Below are 24,122 nucleotides of genomic sequence, written 5' to 3' on the forward strand. Positions count from 1 at the left end.
TAGTAGGCTATACCCTTGTCTATTACCTGCACTAGCCATGGAACTGTGTGACAACACACCCAAGTATTGTGCCATGCGTCGGGTTCAAACTGTTGCAGCTTGGTCTGCGCTCCGCTAAATAACAATTTAATTAGCCCACATGTCTTTAAAAAATATATATATACTACCGTTCAAAAGTTTGGGGTCACTTAGAAATTTCCTTGTTCTTGAAAGAAAATAAAAAATGTTGGTCCATTTAAAATAACATCAAATTTATCAGAAATACATTGTAGACATTGTTAATGTTGTAGATGACTATTGTAGCTGGAAACGGCAGATTTTTAATGAAATATGTACATAGGCGTACATAGAGAGGCCAATAATCAGCAAACATCACTCCTGTGTTCCAATGGCATGTTGTGTTAGTTTGAGAAACAGACGCCTCACATGTCCTCAACTGGCAGCTTCATTAAATAATACCCACAAAACAGCAGTCTCAATGTCAACAATGAAGAGACTACTCCCGGATGCTGGCCGCCTAGGCAGAGTTGCAAAGAAAAAGCCATATCTCGGACTGGCCAATAAAAAGAAACGATTAAGATGGGAAAGATTAAAATGGGATTAAGATGGGCCTAGAAGGCCAGCATCCCAGAGTCGCATCCTCACTGTTGACGTTGAGACGGGTGTTTTGCGGGTACTATTTAATGAAGTTGCCAGTTGAGGACTTGTGAGGCATCTGTTTCTCAAACTAGATACTCTAATGTACTTGACTTCTTGCTCAGTTGTGCACCGGGGCCTCCCACTTTTTTATTCTGGTTAGGGCCAGTTGGTGCTGTTCTGTGAAGGGTGTAGTACACAGCATTGTACGAGGTCTTCAGTTTCTTGACAGTTTCTCGCATGGAATTGCCTTAATTTCTCAGAACAAGAATAGACTGACGAGTTTCAGAAGAAAGGTCTTTGTTTCTGGTCATTTGAGCCTGTAATCAAACCCACAAATGCCGATACTCAACTAGTCTAAGGAAGGCCAGTTTTATTGCTTCTTTAATCAGCAAAACAGTTTTCAGCTTTGCTAACATAATTGCAAAAGGGTTTTCTAATGATCAATTAGCCTTTTAAAATGATAAACTTCGATTAGCTAACACAACGTGCCATTGGAACACAGGAGTGATGTTTGCTGATTATTGGCCTCTCTATGTATGCCTATGTGGATATTCCATCACCAAAATTATGCCCTTTCCAGGTACAATAGTCATTTACAACATTAACAATGTCTACACAGTATTTCTGATCAATTCAATGTTATTTTAATGGACAAAAAACAAGTTTTTCTTTCAAAAACAAGGACATTTCTAAGTGACCCTTTTGAACGGTAGTATATATTATCAACTTTTACTAATGATCCTCTGCAACAACCAGCTGAAGGGAACTAACAGTAAATTGACAGTTGAGTATATGTGGTCGATACTGATAGTTGCTAATATTTAACATGATAGAAAAGAGTTGGGTTGGCCGATAACTAAGACATTCGAGACTGCCCCTCCCTGCAAGTTAAAAGGCTCTACAATTTAAATTCTTCATAATGGCACAGCATTTCATAAACTTTACTGTGGAAAAGTCATGTTGATATGCTTCAGTTTGCTGCCATATGACTGGTTTCACATTTGTCTCCTCTCCAGCTATTATAAGGTAGAATTGATCAAAAACAACGGTCATTTATATTTACAATTCCCTTATCCAAACTGATTACTCATTTACCTAGCTCTTATCAAGTTGTAAGTTATAGTGCATGGAGAATGCTGTTATTTCTATCGGAAAAAAGAGAGTATATACTTTGTCCACTTTTACTTGAAACCAGCAGGTTTGCTCTACTTCATTCATGGTTTCATCTCGGGTAAAGGTAGTGGAGTTATTAGGGAATTAACTCAAGGTCAGAACAAGGCGTATCTGTAGACACACCCCCATCACACCATCTATTCTATCTCCACCCCAAAAGAAAAGCGGGTAAATCGCATTCTATTAACGAGGGGAATAAAACAATTTCATTTATTTTAGAATAAGGCTGTAACCTAACAATGTTTAAAAAGTGAAGGTTCTGAATACCTGTGGATTACTGAAGAAAACGCGCGAACAAAACTGAGGTTTTTGGATATAACGACACTTTATCGAACAAAAGGAACATTTATTGAGTAAATGAATGTCTTCTGAGTGCAACCATATGAAGATCATCAAAGGTAAGGGAATAATTCTATCTCTATTTCTGACTTGTGTAACTCTTCTACTTGGCTGGTTACTGTGATTTGTCTGCTGGGCTATGTTCTCAAATAATCGTAAGGTATGCTTTCGCCGTGAAGCATTTTTAAAATCTGACACCGTGGTCGGATTCACAAGAAGTTCTTCTTTAAACCAGGGTGGCCTGCCGGGGCGGCAGGGTAGCCTAGTGGTTAGAGCGTTGAACTAGTAACAGGAAGGTTGCAAGTTCAAACCCCTGAGCTGACAAGGTACATATCTGTCGTTCTGCCCCTGAACAGGCAGTTAACCCACTGTTCCGAGGCTGTCATTGGAAAATAAGAATTTGTTCTTAACTGCCTTGCCTAGTTAAATTAAGTTAAAACAAATAAAAATTCAGAATTTTTATGAGTATTTGAATTTGGCGCTCTGCAATCTCACTGGTAGTTGGCCAGGTGGGACGCTAGCATCCCACATACCCTGAGGTTCATCTACACACAATACCCCATGACGACAAAACAATAACTTTTTTTTTGTGATAGTTTATATGAAACAAAATAACAGACATCACATTTACATAAGTATTCAGACCCTTTACTCAGTACTCTGTTGAAGCACCTTTAGCAGTGATTACATCGTCTTGAGGTGCCTTTTGGCAAACTCCTAGCGGGCTGTCATGTGCCATTTACTGAGGACTGGCTTCGGTCTGGCCACTCTACCATTAAGGCCTGATTGGTGGAGGGCTGCAGAGATGGTTGTCCTTCTGGAATGTTCTCCCATCTCCATAGAGGAACTCTTGAGCACTGTCAGAGTGCCATCGGGTTCTTGGTCATCTCCCTGACCGAGGCCCTTCTCCCTGGATTGCTCAGTTTGGTCGGGCGGCCAGTTCTAGGAAGAGTCTTGGTGGTTCCAAACTTCTTCCATTTAAGAATGAAAGAAGCCACTGTGACAGAATCCTGTCTCTGAGCTCTACGGACAATTTGTTCGACCTCATGGCTTGGTTTGCTCTGACATGCACTGTCAACTGTGGGACCTTATGTAGACAGGTGTGTGCCTTTCCAAGTTATGTCCAATCAATTTAATTTACCAAAGGGGGACTCCAAGTTATAGAAACATCTCATGGATGATCAATGGAAACAGGATGCACCTGAGCTCAATTTCGAGTCTCATTTAAATAAGGTATTTTTGTTTATTTTTTATACATTTGCAAAAATGTATAAAAACCTGTTTTCACTTTGTCATTATGTGGTATCGTGTGTAGATTGCTCAATATATTGTTTTATTTAATCAATTTTAGAATAAGGCTGTAACCTAACAAAATGTAGAAAAAGTCAAGGGTGTCTGAATACTTTCCAAAGGCACTGTTTTGTAGTTTGAAACATTTGCTATTTTTTTCGAAGGGTAAAAATGTACTCTGTCATCCTCCAGGTATGTGGACGACGTGATATCAAGGATCGGCAGGATGTTTCCAGACATGTCGATTGAACTCTTCCGACCCAACGGGACGTCAGCAGTACTTCTGGTAAGATTCCTCCTCACCACCGGGAATACAACACTCCTCTGGTCCAAAACTGCTTCTCACACATTCAACATCTGACCAATTATTCAAGTTTGGAAGGCCACTCCCAATATAAATATATAAAAATGCTGACCAAGATGATATTTGCATGGTGTCAGCAATATCCACAAAAGAACATGCAAGCTATGCACCTTGTCCTCAGTTTTTTCCTTCATCGGATACCAGGATGAGTGCAGCTTCCTGTCCATGACTGCTATCCAAAAATACACAACCAAGGAGCTATTATGGTGTGTGTATTCTGTGACGAGATATCCATGATAGAGGGACACTGGTTAAGTTCCTTGATGATTGTCATGTGCAGTTGAAAGGGTACTGCACATCTGACTGTTCATGCAAGAGGTAGATTATAGAGAAACATCTTCAGTCCTCCTACCAACACTAGGTTCTCCCCAGCTCTGCTTTTGCTCTGAGTTTTATTTATATGAAGTGCTTAAGCATTCAAAGAAGAGTTGAGCTGTTAAATATTAATACTACCTGTAATTATTAACATGGTTCCCTGGGATGTGTAGTGGAGCTCTGCTCTACAGCAGCATACATACTGCTGAATGGCACAGCTACTGTTCTTTACCGTCTCTTATCACAAAAAGGACCCTACAAAGTCAGTGCCTCTGACTTAGTGATGAGAGAAATAGCACTCTGGTCAGTCTTGCTATTTTAATCATGACCGCCAGGTCGTCAGCACTCAGCACTTTGGCCTTCCCTTTAAGTATTTTAGTATTTTATTACAGATCCCCATTAGCTGTTGCCAAGGCTACTCTTCCTGGGGTCCAAACAAGATTAATGCAATTGCATACAAAATGAAACAGTACATCACACAACACATTAATACACACTACTCTACCACAACATATCTACAATACAACACATTATTACACACTACTCAACCACAGCATCTCTACAATACAACACATTATAACACACTACTCTACCACAACATATCTACAATACAACACATTATAACACACTACTCTACCACAACATATCTACAATACAACACATTATTACACACTACTCAACCACAGCATCTCTACAATACAACACATTATAACACACTACTCTACCACAACATATCTACAATACAACACATTATAACACACTACTCTACCACAACATATCTACAATACAAAATCCATAATACAGTGATATAACAATATTACAATGTAAGTGTGTGTAGAGTGCGTGTGTTAGCGTGTCTTCACAGTCCGCGCTGTTTTCCTTATGAGGTGTAGTTCTTTTTTTTCTTGCATTAGTTACAGTGCCTTCAGAAATTAAGAAAAAATGACAAGCCGAAATGTCAATAAGTATTCAACCTGTCCATGGTGGCGGCTCGGGACGTGGACCCCACTCCATTAATGTCATAGTTCCTCCCCTTCGCGTCCTGGGATAATCCACCCTCGCCGCCGACCATGGACTAATAGTCCTCACCCAGAACCCCACTGAACTGAGGGGCAACTCGTGACTGAGGGGCAGCTCGTGACTGAGGGGCAGCTCGTGACTGAGGGGCAGCTCGGGACTGAGGGGAAGCCCGGGACTGAGGGGAAGCCCAGTACTGAGTTGAAGCTCAGGCAGGTAGTTGGCTCCGGTAGATTCTGGCTGGCTGGCGGATCTGGAAGATTCTGGTTGACTGGCAGATCTGGAAGAGTCTGGTTGACTGGCAGATCTGGAAGATCATGGCTGACTGGCGGATCTAGCTGCTCTGGCTGCTCCATGCAGACTGGCTGCTTTGTGCAGACTGACAGCTCTGGCTGCTCCATGTAGACTGGCAGCTCTGTCTGCTCCATGCAGATTGACAGCTCAGGCTGCTTCATGCAGACTGACAGCTCTGGCTGCTCCATGCAGGCTGACAGCTCTGGCTGCTCCATGCAGGCTGGCAGCTCTGGCTGCTCCATGCAGACTGGCAGCTCTGGCTGCTCCATGCAGACTGGCAGCTCTGGCTGCTCCATGCAGACTGGCAGCTCTGGCTGCTCTATGCAGACTGGCAGCTCTGGCTGCTCTATGCAGACTGGCAGCTCTGGCTGCTCCATGCAGACTGGCAGCTCTGGCTGCTCCATGCAGACTGGCAGCTCAGGCTGCTCCGAACAGGCAGGAGGCTCCGGCAGCGCTGTGGAGGAGGAAGGCTCTGGAAGCGCTGAACAGGCGGGAGACTCCGACAGCGCAGGAGGGAAGGAAGGCTCTGGCTGTGCTGAACAGGCGAGGCGCACTGAAGGCCTGGTGCGTGGTGCTGGAACTGGTAGTACTGGATCGAGGACACGCACAGGAAGCCTGGTGAGGGGAGCTGCTACCGGAGGACTGGTGTGTGGAGGTGGCTCTGGATAGACCGGACCGTGCAGGCGCACTGGAGCTCTTGAGCACCGAGCCTGCCCAACCTTACCTGGCTCGATGCCCACTCTAGCCTGTAAATGTAATGTAAAAGCCCGGCCAATACGAAGAGCTGGTATGAACCGCACCGGGCTATGCACCCGCACTGGAAACACTGTGCGCTCCATAGCATAACACGGTGCCTGCCCGGTCTCTCTAGCCCCCCGGTAAGCACAGGGAGTTTGCGCAGGTCTCCTACCTGGCATAGCCATACTCCCTGTAAGCCCCCTGAGCCCCCCCCCCCCCAATACATTTTTGGGGCTGCTTTTCGGGCTTCCTTGCCAACCGTGTTCCCTCGTATCGTCGGCTCCTATCTCCTGCTGCCTCTGCTCTCCTAAGTGCCTCCACCTGTTCCCATGGGAGGCGATCTCTTCCGGCCAGTATCTCCTCCCAAGTGTAACAACCTTTGCCATCCAAAACGTCTTCCCATGTCCATTCTCCTAATAATTCATCCTCCTTTCGCTGCTCCTGCTGTCGTTGCCTGTTACCACGCCACTCGGTCCGTGTGTGGTGGGTGATTCTGTAACGGCGTTCGTTTGTCGAAAGAGAGTCGGACCAAAATGCAGCGTGGGTGTTACTCATGTTCTTTAATGAATGATCGCGATACATGAAATAACTTAGAAATACAAAACAACAAACGGAACGAGAAACCTATTACAGCCTATCTGGTGAATACTAACACAGAGACAGGAACAATCACCCACGAAATACACAGTGAAACTCCGGCTACCTAAATATGGTTCCCTATCAGAGACAACGAGAATCACCTGACTCTGATTGAGAACCGCCTCAGGCAGCCAAACCTATGCTACACCCCTACTCAGCCGCAATCCCAATACCTACAAAACCCCAATACGAAACACAACATTTAAACCCATGTCACACCCTGGCCTGACCAAATATATAACGAAAACACAAAATACTATGACCAAGGCGTGACAAAAACAAAGTGTTGGAGAAGAAAGTAAAATGGGTAAGCAGCTTGGTTTGAAGAAATCAACTGTGGGAGCAATTATTAGGAAATGGAAGACATACAAGACCACTGATAATCTCCCTCGATCTGGGGCTCCACGCAAGATCTCACCCCGTGGGGTCAAAATGATCACAAGAACGGTGAGCAAAAATCCCAGAACCACACGGGGGGACCTAGTGAATGACCTGCAGAGAGCTGGGACCAAAGTAACAAAGCCTACCATCAGTAACACACTACGCCACCAGGGACTCAAATCCTGCAGTGCCAGACATGTCCCCCTGCTTAAGCCAGTACATGTCCAGGCCTGTCTGAAGTTTGCTAGAGAGCATTTGCATGATCCAGAAGAAGATTGGGAGAATGTCATATAGTCAGATGAAACTAAAATATAACTTTTTGGTAAAAACTCAATGCTGAGTTGCATCCAAAGAACACCATACCTACTGTGAAGCATGGGGGTGGAAACATCATGCTTTGGGGCTGTTTTTCTGCAAAGGGACCAGGACGACTGATCCGTGTAAAGGAAAGAATGAATGGGGCCATGTATCGTGAGATTTTGAGTGAAAACCTCCTTCCACCAGCAAGGGCATTGAAGATGAAACATGACTGGGTCTTTCAGCATGACAATGATCCCAAACACACTGCCCGGGCAACAAAGGAGTGGCTTCGTAAGAAGCATTTCAAGGTCCTGGAGTGGCCTAGCCAGTCTCCAGATCGCAACCCCATAGAAAATCTTTGGCGGGAGTTGAAAGTCCGTGTTGCCCAGCAACAGCCCCAAAACATCACTGCTCTAGAGGAGGTCTGCATGGAGGAATGGGCCAAAATACCAGCAACTGTGTGTGAAAACCTTGTCAAACGTTTTCTGTAAGTCTTCACCTCTGTCATTGCCAACAAAGGGTATTTAACAAAGTATTGAGAAACTTTTGTTATTGACCAAATACTTATTTTCCACCATAATTTGCAAATAAATTCATTAAAAATACTACAATGTGATTTTCTGGATTTTCTTTTCTCATTTTGTCTGTCATAGTTGAAGTGTACCTATGATGAAAAGTAGAGGCCTCATCTTTTTAAGTGGCAGAACTTGCACAATTGGTGGCTGACTAAATCCTTTTTTGCCCCCCTGTAAACCCTGGATAGCCAATATGCTGCCACCGGTCAGCCATATTGGCATTCCTCAGTAGGAACAGTCCTCCATAGGAATGAATGGAATTCAATGAAATTATTAAAGCACAAAATGCAAGAGGTTTTTGTTGTAGTGGGGACAGTAACATTAGAAGATTTTAAAAAGTATACTTTAAGGAACAATTTTGTATGTATTCTTTTTAATGTTTAGCGCAAGATAATTTAAAAGGATGAATTGTCTCTAATGATCATCGCAAAAACAATTCTAGACATAAATGCATTTCAAAAGCTTCCATAATTTGTTGTACAATTTTGTGGAAGTGCCAAGATGGAGTCGCGGTTGCTTTAAAACAGCGCCCCCTGTCAGTCATCTAATGTATACATAAATCATGCTCCATCCCCACCAACAGGGGTTCACTGGCTCACAGATGGCCCAGTTGGCAGGCTAGCAGCCCAGCCAGATACAGTTCTACTCCCAGCCCTGTCCACCCAGGCCTCATTACCTCACCACCACCGTCACTGTCACAGCAGAGCTCGAAAGAACACAGTCATTTAAATACAAACAACCCAAATGTCGGTTTCTTGCACATGGATTTGTTAATGGACTGTTAGTTTTGTAACAATCACTGTGTGTGTGTGTGTGTGTGTTTGGCCACTGTTAAAGTTAATAATTTGTCCATCTCTTAAAGTGGGTTTTAAGGGATGGACAATCATTTTTGCGTCACCCCATCAGAATATAATGTACTTCATTGTCAGAAGATTTTTAAAGAGAGGTTAGCTTTCGAAAAGCCCAGAATGTACGAATTAACAATTTACAAAACTGAAGATCTTGCCTTTTGGGGTGGTGTGTCCTTGAAGGAATTTAGTGTAGAACATGACTGACAACTGGCAAGCGTGTGTTCTGCTAAGGGAAATCAATAGCATAGAGGAACAAAGTCTACTAGGCCACCATGGGTTTCGTCTGGTAACCTGTAATAGAAAATGAAAGGCCCTGCTTGTGCTGTTACTCGCTCTCTCCCTTTCTCGCTTTCTCTCCTCTCTCCCCATCCTCCCTTTCTTTCGTTTTCCCTTTATCTCGCCCCCATTTTCTTTCTCTCTCGCCCCCATTTTCTCTCTCTCACCCCCTTTTCTCTCTCTCGCTCATTCATCCACCCTCTCTCCCTGTCTCTCGCGCTCTCTTTCTCACTCTCACGTTCTGTGTTTGTAAACAGCGTCAGCAGCGAGAGGGAATGCAGCGCTAATTGGGGCGGTTGATTGAGGTCAGAGGAAAGGCGCAGAGCGTGTACTCCCCTCCAGTGGCAGTCTACAGGCGTCCACAGGCTTCCCATCCGAAACTGTTCGAAACATTTCATGCATATATTATGATGACATTTTGACATTTTTGCTCGGTTTGGTCTTAGGCAAGGGATTTTTTTGGCTGTTCTAGAGGCAAGACTATGCCCCTTCGTCAGTAATTGGTCAACAGTAGGGATTCTACAATAGTGTTGTCATTCAACGATAGACGACTCGTTTTCATGGACATTTTTTCACTTGAGAATTATTACACCGAACATCTTAGTTACAGTACCTTCAGAAAGTACCTTTTCCACATTTTGTTGTGTTACAGCCTGAATTAGAAATTGTTTAAATGTAGATTTTCTGACACTCGCCTACACACAATATGGCTGTCCCCGACAACATCAACAAATGTTAGTCGACAGACAGTTGTCTGTTCCATCGCCCAATCGATTGGTCGACATTTTACAATACAGTCAACTACATGTAGGCTACTGCGCTTGTTTGATGCTTTAAACACTGCGACGACAAATGAAGACACAAATTACTAAAGAGGGGGAGCCAGAGATCAATATAGCCTAACCAGAAGAAAAAATCCTGTTCCCTACCCTCTTCCCCTTGCTTGCTGCTGCTGGCCTTCCCAGATTCTGCCGTTAAGCTCCAGAAGGTACGGGTAATGGGCTACACCATCAGTTGGCAATGTTTTCCATTTGGTGTGCCAAGTTATCGTACCATTTCTACTGACCTGCCTGCCAGTTATTTTAGGCGCAGTATTTGCAGCATACTGCAGTTATGCTGCACTTTAACTGTAGTTATAATGCAATTATACTGCACTCTTACTGCAGTCTTTTTTCGTGATGGAAATTATAAAAATCTAAAAGTTAACTTCTGTTGCCATTGCCAATATTTAACAACAGCCTACATAAAGCCAACAAATAAAAACATTACAGCCCGCAAGTATAAAATATCCTGATTTTAAAATATCCTTATTCATCACATTGACTATGCGTGGCCAATCTGCAAGGAACTTGAAACATTGTATTAACTTGGTCTGGTGTGAAGCTTGTGCTAGCAAACTTACAACGTTGTATAAAATATTCTGGGCCCTCAGTTTCCTGTGCCAGTGAGCTATATATTTTTGTGGAATATGTAACTTTCACACATTAACAAGTCCAATACAGCAAATGAAAGATAAACATCATGTTAATCTACCCATCGTGTCCGATTTCAAAAATGCTTTACAGCTAAAGCACAACATATGATTATGTTAGATCACCTTCAAGTCGGAAAAAAATTCCAGTCAAAGATAGGAGTCAAAAAGCAGAAATATAGCTCAAATTAATCACAAACCTTTGATGATCTTCATCAGATGACACTCATAGGACATCATGTTACACAATAGATGTATGTTTTGTTCGTTAATGTGCATATTTATATATTTATTTATTGCAGAAATACTAATAATAAATATTGATAAAAGATACTAGTGTTATTCACAGAATTAAAGATAGACTTCTCCTTAATGCAACTGCTGTGTCAGATTTCAAAAAAACTTTACGGAAAAAGCATAATCTGAGAACGGCGCTCAGAGCCCAAAACAGCCAGAGGAACAGCCGCCATTTTGGAATCAACACAGTTAGAAACAACACCATAACAATCCCCTAACCTTTGAGGATCTTCATCAGAAGGCACTTCCAGGAATCCCAATCCCAATAAATTACTGATTTGTTCCATCATTTATGTCCAAATATCCCAAGGAGTCCGAGATGATGTAAAAAATAATGTAATTAATTAAATCCATGCTCGAAAGAATACATAAAGTGAAAGTGCAAGGTGCTGAATAAAATGAAAAGGGAACAGAGCATACGTTTCGGCCTTATGTCTTCATCTGTGCTGTAGAAACAGATTAACAACACAAGTACTTAAGACACACCTGCTGTGCGTAACAGGGGCAGGCAGATAGTTGATTAGAGACTGGCGAATCGGAAGTCAATGCATATTAACAAGGGATATATAGAAGAATATAAAAAATTGACCATTCAAATGTCACACACAACTGGAAAGAGACAACAGTCTGGGCTATATAATATCATAAGCAATAGATATGAAGTACTCAAGTAGGCGAAACATTTATTTGTACAGCACTGTCGCAGGCATAAGGCCAAAACGTGTGCTCCGTTCCTATTTCATTTTGTTTAGCACCTTGCATTTTCACTTTTTTAAATATTTTGAGCATGGATTCAATTCATTATATATATTTTTTCCATTGCGGCCTCCTTGGGTAATTCCTTTTCATGCTTTTGGGTGCGAGTAGTTTTTGAATGATGTTCCAAAACATGCATATTGTTTGAAATAAGACACCAAAGTAAAACTGCGGCTACTTTGAATACAAACAATTATGATTTGGGCAAAACCAACACAACACATCACTGAGTACCACTTCATATTTTCAAGAATGGTGGTGGCTGCATCATGTTTTGGGAATGCTTATCATCAGCAAGGACTAGGGAGTTTTTTTAGGATGAAAAGAAACGGAATAGAGCTAAGCACATGCACAATCTTAAAGGGAAACCTGATTCAGTCTGCTTTCCAACAGACACTGGGAGACAAATTTTTTCTTCAGACCAAATGATTAACTGTCAAGAGGAAAGGTTATTGTTGTATTTTCTACCATTTGTTGCCCAGAGCCACACAAACTCAAACTTGACTTCATTCCTTTTGGGGACATATCAGTGGGCTAATAGTTTGGGATGTTAAATTATGAGCCTCTACATGTCTTTGACATGTTTGCTGTGAATAGGATGTGAAAATGGCAGAGCATTTTATTGCGAGGCTGACTTCCCTCTTTCTCTCACTATCTTGTTCTGTTCTCCATCTCAACTTGTCAGATTTATTTTTTTCCTCTCGGGACCATGGAGGACGTCAGTCACATCCATACCCACTTGTTGCTTGGAAACTGTTACTTTTTTAAATCGTGTCTCCAACTGCTCTCTACAGTATGCGATCTGCTGCCCACTCTCTCGCTAAATAAAACGGCCCACCATCTGTGAGCCTATGCTGCAGCCACGGACAGAAATGCACTTTTCCTTTTCCTAATTAACCACACTAGGCCAGCTCATTGGGGACCAAAGTGGAGCTCTGTTCTGCCCACTGAGTCATACTTTTAGTCTGGGCGTCAGGAGAGCACTTTGTAAACGTAGGAAGTATAGCTGCCTAGGTAGGGAGTCTGCTAGTCTCATTTGTATAATATGTAATAGTAGTGTGTCAGTCATTTCAAACACATTTTGAAACATTCAGAAAATATTAAGTAGAGAGTACCTGAGTGTAGAGAGAAGTCTTAGACTCTATGCTTGTGCTTATTGTAGTTGGGAATATGTCCAACATAATCTGTCAAAATTTGTTCAGGAAGGAGACTCAGATCAATTCCTCATGTAAGCGTACGTGCACCTGTGTGTGAGCACGCTACTAGGCTTTCGTCTGTCCCATTTTTTGGGATAGACGGAGCCATTAGCTGATGATTGTATTTTAGCGCCTCGTTCGTGTAGGTTATGTAGTACTTTGGAGCTCCACAAACTCACTCTGTTTGGACCTCCACAAAGAGAAGGCATCATGGACTATAACAAGGTGATTCACAATCTGCTCCCACAAATGTATCAACTGAGGCTTTTAGGAATGACAAATTGTCTAAAGTAGAGCCCGGGTCTACATTCCAAACCACATGTTCTGTTGATACCGTTATATTCCTTTGAGACTGGAGAAATCTGCAGGTCTCAAATGAAAGATTACTTTATTACTTTAATATATTATATAACGGAAGTAGCCTAGTACTTAGCCTAGTACTTTATTTAAATATAGTTGATGTCAATCCACCTGGGAAAAGAAAACCGAGAGGAATCCAATTGTTTACAGTACCGTTACAGTCTCCAGTGCACTCAGAAAGTATTCAGACAGCTTGACTTTTTCCACATTTTGTTATGTTACAGCCTTATTCTAAAATGGATTTAATATTTTTCCCCTCACCAATCTACACACAATACCCCATAATGACAAAGCAAATAAAATGTTTTTTTAATTTAGCAAATGTATAAAAAATAAAAAATATCACATTTGCTTAAGTATTCAGACCCTTTACTCAATACTTTGTTGAAGCACGCTTGGCAGTGATTACAGCCTCGAGTCTTGGTGTTGGTTTAAATGCAGGGAATTTCGATCAGGGTAAAGTGCGGGCTCTGGCTGGGCCACTCAAGGACATTCAGAGACTTGTCCCGAAGCCACTCCTGCGTTGTCTTGGCTGTGTGCTTAGGGTCGTTCTCATGTTGGAAGGTGAACCTTTGCCACAGTCCGAGGTCCTGAGCGCTCTGGAGCAGGTTTTCATCAAGGATCTCACTGTGCTTTGCCCGTGATCCTGACTAGTCTCCCAGTCCCTGCCTCTGAAAAACATTCCCACAGCATGATGCTGCCGCCATCATTTTATTATTATTATTTTCACCTTTATTTAACCAGGTAGGCTAGTTGAGAACAAGTTCTCATTTACAACTGCGACCTGGCCAAGATAAAGCAAAGCAGTGCGACACAAACAACACAGAGATACACATGGGATAAACAAGCGTACAGTCAATGACACAATAGGGGGGGGAAAGTCTATATACAGTGTATGCAAATGACATGAGGTTAGGCAATAAATAGGCCATAGTAGCAAAGTAATTACAATTTAGCAGATTAACACTGGAGTGATAGATGAGCAGATGATGGTGTGTAAGTAGTGATACTGGTGTGCAAAAGAGCAGAAAAGTAAATAAAAACAGTATGGGGATGAGGTAGGTTGATTGGGTGGGCTATTTACAGATGGACTATGTAAAGCTGCAGCGATCGGTTAGCTGCTCAGATAGCTGATGTTTAAAGTTAGTTAGGGAAATGTAAGTCTCCAGCTTCAGCGATTTTTGCAATTCATTCCAGTCACTGGCAGCAGAGAACTGGAAGGAAAGGCGGCCAAAGGAGGTGTTGGTTTTGGGGAAGACCAGTGAGATATACGTACCTGCTGGAGCGCATGCTACGTGTGGGTGTTGTTATCGTGACCAGTGAGCTGAGATAAGGTGGAGCATTACCTAGAATAGACATAGATGACCTGGAGCCAGTGGGTCTGGCAACGAATATGTAGCGAGGGCCAGCCGACTAGAGCATACAGGTCGCAGTGGTGGGTGGTATAAGGCACTTTGGTAACAAAACGGATGCCACTTTGATAGACTACATCCAATTTGCTGAGTAGAGTATTGGAAGCTATTTTGTAGATGACATCGCCGAATTCGAGGAACGGTAGGATAGTCAGTTTTACTAGGGTAAGTTTGGCGGCATGAGTGAAGGAGGCTTTGTTGCGAAATAGAAAGCTGATTCTAGATTTGATTTTGGATTGGAGATCAATGGACAGATTTCCACCATTATAATATCCATTGCTTTTGTTTCTTGGCCCAAGCAAGTCTCTTATTATTATTGGTGTCCTTTAGTAGTGGTTTCTTTGCAGCTAACAGACCATGAAGGTCTGACGTGTCTGTTACTTGAACTCTTTGAAACATTTTATTTGGGCTGCTATCTGAAGTGCAGTTAACTCTAATAACATTATCGTCTGCAGCTAATAACATTATCGTCTGCAGCAGAGGCAACTCTGGGTTTTCCTTTCTTGTGGCGGTCCTCATGAGAGCCATTTTCACCATAGCGCTTGATGGTTTTTGCAACTGCACTTGAAGAAAGTTTTATAGTTCTTGAAATTGTTTAACACTTTTCTGTTTACTACCAGATGTATGTGTTATTTCATAGTTTTGATGTCTTCACTATTGTAGAAAAAAGAGAAGAAAAAAACCTGGAATGAGTAGGTGTCCAAACTTTTGACTGGTACTGTATGTAAATAAGGTATTTCTGTTATTTATTTTAAATATATTTGCAAAAATGTCTAAACCTGTTTTTGTTTTGTCATTATTGGTTATTGTGTGTAGATAGATGAGGGGGGAAAAAGTAATTTAATCCATTTTAGAATAATGCTTTAACATAACAAAATGTGGAGAAGGGAAAGGAGTCTGAATACTTTTTGAATGCACTGTATATCAAATCAAATGTATTTATAAAGCCCTTCTTACATCAGCTGATATCTCAAAGTGCTGTACAGAAACCCAGCCTAAAACCCCAAACCGCAAGCAATGCAGGTGTAGGAGCATGCCAGGTTCTTCATCCTCTAGTCAACTGTAATTTTAGCTGTTTACAAATAAATGTTTTTCTAGACTCCATATTGACTTGTACATAAACTTCTGACAACTTTGATTCGGTGTGAATTGTTCATGTAATGATGATTGATTTGTTGTCCATTACAAACTTTCTTGCAGAATAATTTATAAATACTGAAAAGGCTACTAAAACTACAGAAAGGCTCTTAAAATGGAGGATTGATTTGGATTTGCTGTAGCTGAAGGGAGGTTGGTGACTGTTTGTCAGACATGGGAGAAGTCAGTACTCAGTCATTCGGTCAATGTGTACTTGAGCCTCATGTCCTGGGCCTGGCCAGGGTAAAGCAGAGCAGAGAGCCAGGGCCCTGTCTTTATAAAAGGCCTGTTGTCAGTAATGTATTCTCCCTTTGAGCACCTGTCTTGGCAAGTAGCGAGCAGGCCGCCGGAGAGTTTGACAGCCTTAGAGCCGCCCTGACACAGCCCAACCGCTAAAGACTGGAAAATGTGTGTTGCTGAGGGAACCCTCATGAAATATGAATGGATGCTCCTGCGTTTTCTAGACATGTTTAATCACGTCAGAGGATTTTCTAGTCCACGCTCCTACATTGAACTTAAAGGGGCCTTCCAGGTCTGCAGTATTCAATTGTTTCAAAATGTATTTTGGTTTGTCATCTCTCTGAAGGACTTTTTGAGAGACCTGTGTGTACTTCTCTGAGTAGTGGTTCTGGGTTGATCTACAGTTTATCCTACTTTGACTGGCCATGCAGCAAGACTTTCCTCCTCTCATCATACTGCATAAATACTGCATTTACCTAGTTAGCCTTGAACTGTTTTGGAACCATCACTGTCTTTTACTAATCTGTGCTAACACTTAACAGGAGTACGTTTCTCTCCTTTCTACACTGTAAGTGCACTCGATGGGTTCAGGCGCTCCTTGAAATTTGTTTGCTGATCACCTCTCTAATTAGCTGGTTATAAGAGCTGTGGAAGTGACCAGCCTTTTACAGAAACCTCTTCGGCCGTCTTCTGTGGAGAAACAAATTATTTTCAATGGTGATATTTTCTCCATTAATGGATTTATTCATTTATGCATGGAGGGTTGTTAGATTCTCTGTCACCGGACTTAATACGTATCCTTTTGTTTTTTTTCTTTTGGTGTGCAGAACAATCCATCAAGTCAAATGCTTTTGAATTGTTTTCCTCACTGCAGAAATTCAAATACCGAGCACAGTAAGATGACCATTTTCTCTCATAGCTTAGAGTTTACTAATCCACTGAACTGAAACACTGATCAGTTTCCATTGTATTTAGAGCTAGAAAAACATCCAACTGGTCGAATATTTAATAAGAAACGATTTAATGAGCCTTCTGAAATGACCATTGCAGATGTCTCGGGGGCACTTCGTTTTACGGTACTGCTTCCACAATGTTTGTATGATATTAACAGGAAATTATCTGGCAACAAATTGATATGTTAGAGTTCAACACAATTGGTAACTACTGTATATGGCACTAAATTGTACCCGTGAAACGGTTTAATTCTTTAATTGGTTAGCTTATTACTGTGTAATTAACATGTTACCATGTAAGCCTACCATAAGGCTTTCACAGACTCAAACAATGTCAACACAATCTTTTCAGCTTGGGGAAGCCTGATGAAGACAATTTAGTTGTGAACACTATACTATATTAATGAAAATATTTTTTTTTGTAGATATAGCCAGCCTAATGTTGAGGTAAATGGCTGGTAACATTCATAAAAAAGACTGCCTCTGATTATTTAGGTCTTTAATTTATTGAAGAATGAATTTCAAAATGTGTAGGCCTACTTAGTATATTTTGTAACATGCAACATCTTTTGAAACATCTTTCTTTTCTTTTGAAACAACTTTGAATGAACTGTTGCTCAGTTCATGCAAAGTTGTTTTGCTAAGTATGCCATTGAATCCAACTGGCTTGTTTAAACAAAGGTTTTCTCAGTCACTCCCCCTTTCTAATGTTTGAGTGGAGTCCTGAAAGCCCTCCCAAATATTGTGCTCTCCCTGTCAGTCTGGGATCGTCTTCGCTCCCATTCACCAGCTGAGCCGGAGCGCTGACTTGGAGGAATAATTCAGACTGGGTAGAGCAGCCGATAAGCACCGCTGTTTTGTTTTAGGGACGCTGCTGCTGTTGGAACAGCTTTGACAAATGAAGCAAGGTTTTTTCTCCCTCTTAGCATGCTCCCCCTCTAATCCTTTCTCTCCCTCCTCTCTTTCTCGCTCTCCCTCTTTCTCCCTCTTTCCCTCTCTCTCCCTCCCTCTCTCTCTGGTACCTAAAGAGGTCAATTTCGGCTGTTTCTTTCTTATCCCCTGCTCTTACACAGAGATAGTCAAAGCCCTTTGTAAGCTTTACTCAGCCTTGAAAGATCAAGGTCAATATCTAACAGGGCACACTTTGCAACTCCGTAATTATGTATGTCAAGTGTGTATCAGATGAAAAGAGGTGTCTGCTCTTTTCCAAGGTTAATTCACTGGAAAGTATAATAAGCCTATTGGGCCATCCAGTGGAGAGCACTGTAGGTTAACCTTCGCCTCAAGGGGAGAGAGAAGGGGAGAGAAGTCTATGCACATTTCTTTGACATGGCAGTTGGTTAGGAGATGATTGAACAAGGCTTCATTTGTCGTTGTCTTTTCATCTCTGCTGTCTCTTCCTTTAGGTGACGTTGGGGAAGGTGCTGAAAGCCATCGTGGTGATGAGAAGCTTGTTCATAGACCGGACCATCGTGAGAGGATTCAGCGAGAATGTGTATTCCGAGGATGGCAAGGTATTGTGTTCAGGGTTAAAAGGGAGGTTAGTGCCCAAACAGCTGGATTGGGTTGTACTGCATGAGATGGTGAGGTGCGACCCTCTCTCCATTGAAAAAATATGCATACGGTATTACTTCACATAAGGTATTACATTACAAAAAGTATTACTTTTACACTCAGGTCAAGAGACTTCATACTAGGCATATTATCTGTTCACATCCCAGGAGACTTCAGTCGAAAGGTCTTCACGGGTCCCAAAAATGTTGATCCATTCTGAAATGGATCCGTGGCTTTCCCACATGACCCAATATGCATCCCGGAGCCAACTAGGTAAAAAACATGTCGATGTGCCCTTGAGCAAGGGCACGCAACCCTAAATGCTCCTTTAAGTCACTCTGAATAAGAGTGTCTGATAAATAGCTCAAATGTTAAAAAAATATATATATATATGTAAAATCAAAAAATTAAAAGCCATGAAAAAAAACTTTTTTAAGAGAGACCAATTCTGAATGTACTCGAGGACAGACCTGTGCCGGTTCGGATTAGAGAGACCCATTCACTTCCGAGAGTAGAAAAAGAGAGAGAGAAACCTGCTAGCGCCATCAATAAACAAGCGATATTGGCCAAATTAAGCCGCACTGCTTCTTGACACAATGCACATCCAACCCGGAAGCCAGCTGCACCAATTTGTCGGAGGAAACATCGTACACCTGGCGACCTGGTCAGCGTGCACTGCGCCTAGCCCGACACAGGAGTCGCTAGTGCGCAATGAAACAAGGATATCCCTGTCGGCCAAACCCTCCCCACCCCGGACGACGATGCAGTGCCTTAGACCACTGCGCCACCCGGGAGGTCTGTAGTCTGGCTTTTTTATGGCGGTTTTGGAGCAGTGGCTTCTTTCTTGCCAAGCGGCCTTTCAGGTTATGTTGGTATAGGACTCGTTTTTACTGTGGGTATAGATACTTTTGTACCGGTTTCCTCCAGCATCTTCACAAGGTCCTTTGCTGCTGTTCTGGGATCGATTTGCACTTTTCGCACCAAAGTACGTTCATCTCTAGGAGACAGAACGCATCTCCTTCCTGAGCGGTATGACGGCTTCGTGGTCCCATGGTGTTTATACTTGCACAGATGAACGTGGTACCTTCAGGCGTTTGGTTCATCATTGGGAGCAATTTCCAGACTTGTGGAGGTCTACAATTTTTATTCTGAGGTCTGATTTCTTTTGATTTCCCCATGATGTCAAGCAGAGGCACTGAGTTTGAAGGTAGGCCTTGAAGTACATCCACAGGTACACCTCAAATTAACTCAAATGATGCCAATTAGCCTATCAGAAGCTTCTAAAGCCATCACATAATTTTTTTGTAGATGTTTTTTTTACCTTTATTTAACTAGGCAAGTCAGTTAAGAACAAATTCTTATTTTCAATGACGGCCTAGGAACAGTGGGTTAACTGCCTGTTCAGGTGCAGAATGACAGATTTGTACCATATCAGCTCGGGGGTTTGAACTTGCAACCTTCCGGTTGCTAGTCCACCGCTCTAACCACTAGGCTACCCCTTAATCTTAAATTAAAAAGGCAGATGGAACTTAATTTAGCCAACAAAAATGTTGCAGCAAAAACAAAAACACTTTGAGCATATTTAAAGAACTGGCTTAGATTCTTAAATAGGTCAATAATAATAATGATGAGAAACCAAATTAAAATAAATAAATAAAAGTTCGAAAATTGCATCAAACCTGAATAGCGAGTTGCATACAGTCCATTTTGCCACGCCAACCTTCTCGTCTTTGTTCACTCACAGATTTTCCCCTTGTCGGTTTATTTTCACTATACACTTTCTCCTCTAGCTTTCGTTTTACTTCATTAAAAATGTCCTCCATCTTTGCAATCAACAGCCGCAGACACATGTGAGGTAAGTGGCCAGAACCAGTTTCAGCTGGACATAAGCTTTACGTTTTATTGAGTTGCTATTGGCTGACATAGAAAGCAAGTTCACACAATTGTCATCACCTCACACATTAAATTATGAGGCCGGGTCCAGTCAGTAAATCAATTTTAATTGCACATACCCGAGACCTGTGGCCAATATACAAAAGTATGTGGGTACACCTTCAAATTAGGGGATTCGGCTATTTCAGCCACCCCCTTTGCTGACAGGTGTATAAAATCGAGCACACAGCCATGCAATCTCCATGGACAAACATTGGCAGTAGAATGGCCTAAATGAAGAGCTCCAGTGACTTTCAATGTGGCACCCTCATAGGATGCCACCTTTCCAACAAGTCAGTTTGTCAAATGTCTGCCCTGCTAGAATTGCTCTGGTCAACTGTAAGTGCTGTTATTGTGAAGTGGAAACATCTAGGAGCAAAAACGTCTTAGCTGCGAAGTGGTACGCCACACAAACTCACAGAACGGGACCACTGAAACTCGTAGCGCATAAAAATAGTCTGTCCTCGGTTGCAACACTCACTACCGAGTTCCAAACTGCCTCTGTAAGCAACGTCAGCACAATAACTGTTCATCAAGAGCTTCATGAAATGGTTTTCCATGGCCAAGCAGCTGCCCACAAGCCTAAGACCACAATGCGCGATGAAAAAGCGTTGGCTGGAGTGGTGTAAAGCTCGCCGCCGTTGGACTCTATAGCAGTGAAAACGCTTTCTCTTGAGTGATGATTTGTGCTCCGCCATTTGGCTGTCTGTCGGACGGGTCTGGGTTTGGCAGATGCCAGGAGAAAGTTACTTCCCCGAACTTTATAGTTTGGTGGAGGAAGAAAAATGGGGTTGGGGCTGTTTTTCATGGTTCGGGCTAGGTCCATTAGTCCCAGTGAAGGGAAATCTTAACGCTACAACATACAATGACATTCTAGACAATTCTGTGCTTCCAACTTTGTGGCAACAGTTTGGGGAAGGCCCTTTCCTGTTTCAGCATGTCCCCGTGCACAAAGCGAGGTCCATACAGAAGTACCTTTGTCGAGGTCCACATACTTTTCGTCATGTAGTGTATCAGACTCGACCCAGATCCAAGACAGAAGTCTGAATTTAGGAACCACTCTGGTCCCGGGTCAGATCTCGGAGTTTCTGGTCTATTGGACCTGTGAAGACCTCTACTTCAGTCTTCTTGAGACTGTCCTGGCTACAATGAAGGATCCCTCTGGGCTATGTATTCAAAGGGACCTCATATAGCCTTTTATACAAGGGGGTTGATGGTCTCCAGCTGCTAACGTAAGACGATACAATCCAGGATCTGGACCTCCATTCCTCATTGTCAGTTTTCTGTTGGCACGGCTGAATAATTTAGGTGACCACTTCCTTTCTTGCACACTCACATGAAAAACTTGTAAAGAATATGTGACATTGGCTTTCCTCTACGATTTCCACTCTATCAGATTCAACATTAATCCCTAATTAATTTTGAATGTGGCTCTGTGTTGGTGTATCGCCCTCACTCAGCCAGAGAGTGAGGACTCTTTGAACTGACATCAATATTAGGAGGCCATCAAAGCCACAGAGAACCTTGATCACCATTAATTATGCCAATGAATGGTAGACTTCTGAACCTCCTGCCAGAACAATGCTGTCTGATGTACTCAACTGTGTGTGTGTATGTGTGCGCACACACAAGCACATGCATGGATTTAGTGTTCAAATCGAGCTCTCACATACACTACCGTTCAAAAATGTAGGGTCACTTAGAAATGTCCTTGTTTTTGAAAGAAAAGCACATTTTTTGTCCATTAAAATAACACTAAATTGATCAGAAATACAGTGTAGACATTGTTATCCTCTTGAAGCTAGGGGGCACTATTTCTATGTTTGGAAAAATAACGTTCCCAAAGTAAACAGCCTATTTCTCAGGACCAGATGCTAGAATATGCATATAATTGACAGATTAGGATAGAAAACACTCTAAAGGTTCCAAAACTGTAAAAATATTGTCTGAGTATAACAGAACTGATATTGCAGGCGAAAGCCTGAGAAAAATCCAATCAGGAAGTGACTCTTATTTTGAAACCCCTGTGTTCCTATGCATCCCTATGGCCCATTTGAAAGGGATATCAACCAGATTGGAACCAGTATGGATATAATTTGGAATTTTTGTCTGTGTTGTCGTGACCGCTCTTTCCGGTGGATTCCTGGGCATAACGCCCCAAACTAACGGAGGTATTTGGATATAAAAAGATATCTTTATGGAACAAAAGGAACATTTGTTGTCTAACTGGGAGTCTTGTGAGTGAAAACATCCGAAGATCATCAAAGGTAATCGATTCATTTGATTGCTTTTCTGATTTTCGTGACCAAGTTACCTGATGCTAGGTGTACGTATCATTTTGTCACGCAATCGATAAACTTACACAAACGCTTGTATTGCTTTCGCTGTAAAGCAAAATCTGAGACGACAGGTGGATTAACAAAAGGCTAAGCTGTGTTTTCCTATGTTGCACTTGTGATTTAATGAATATGAATATTTTCTAGTCCTCAACTGGCAGGTTCATTAAATAGTACCCGCATTTGCCCATCTTAATCTTTTATTTTTATTGGCCAGTCTGAGATATGGCTTTTTCTTTGCAGCTCTTGCCAACATCCCAGAGTCGTATCTTCACTGTTGATGTTGAGACTGAGGTTTTGTGGGTACTATGTAATGAAGCTGCCAGTTGAGGACTTGTGGGGTGTCTGTTTCTCAAACTAGACACTCTAATGTACTTGTCCTCTTGCTCAGTTGTGCACCGGGGCCTCCCACTCCTCTTTCTATTGTGGTTAGAGCAGTTTACACAGCAGTAGTACACAGCAATGTACTAGATCTTCAGTTTCTTAACAATTTCTCACGTGGAATAGCCTTCATTTCTCAGAACAAGAATTGACTGATGAGTTTAGGAAGAAAGTCCTTTGTTTCTGGTCATTTTGAGCCTGTAAAATCGAACCCACAAATGCTGATGCTCCAGATACACAACTAGTCTAAAGAAGGCCAGTTTTATTGATTCTTTAATCAGTACGACAGTTTTGAGCTGTGGTAACATAATCACAAAATACTTTTATAATGATCAATTAGCCTTTTAAAATTATAAACTTGGATTAGGTAACACAACATGCCATTGGAACGCAGAAGTGATGGTTGCTGATTATGGGCATCTGTAGATATTCCATAGATATTCCAGCTACAATAGTCATTTACAACATTAACAATGTCTACACTGTATTTCTGATCAATTTGGTGTTATTTTAATAGACAAAAAACATGCTTTTCTTTCAAAAACAAGGAAATTTCTAAGTGACCCCAAACTTTTGAACGGTAGTGTATATGTAACTGCCACAACTACCCAGGGTACTTTATAGAGATAATGTGCTCCATGGAAAATGTTTTGCAGTCCAGACATTCCCAAAGCTCCACCTAGGATGAGTTAGACAGACACAACAGCAGCCAGGGTTTTGTTTAGGATGTCTCGCACCCCCGCCCCTCAGGCTCCAACATCCCTATTTCTGCCGTTTTCTCCACTAATTATCATACGGTAAGAAGCAGCAGGAGCAGCAAGCTGAACCTTCTAGCATACAGAGAGAGAGGGAAAAGGAGAAGGAAAACTGCTCTATCAAAGGAGGGCTTCAAAGACTATCGAATGC

The 24,122-nt window shown here is 42.1% G+C and overlaps 1 protein-coding gene across 1 annotated transcript in view; it reads left to right on the forward strand.

The window, feature by feature from the left end:
• Positions 1–24,122, forward strand: part of med27 (mediator complex subunit 27) — an 82,116-nt gene that overhangs the window by 52,390 nt on the left and 5,604 nt on the right. The window contains exons 4-5 of the mRNA XM_035784933.2: positions 3,634–3,727; positions 18,420–18,527. Coding sequence (XP_035640826.1) covers positions 3,634–3,727; positions 18,420–18,527 — 202 coding nt within the window. The remainder of the gene's footprint in view (positions 1–3,633; positions 3,728–18,419; positions 18,528–24,122) is intronic.

Source organism: Oncorhynchus keta, chromosome 14 (genome assembly GCF_023373465.1).
Source record: "Oncorhynchus keta strain PuntledgeMale-10-30-2019 chromosome 14, Oket_V2, whole genome shotgun sequence".
Lineage (NCBI taxonomy): Eukaryota > Metazoa > Chordata > Actinopteri > Salmoniformes > Salmonidae > Oncorhynchus > Oncorhynchus keta.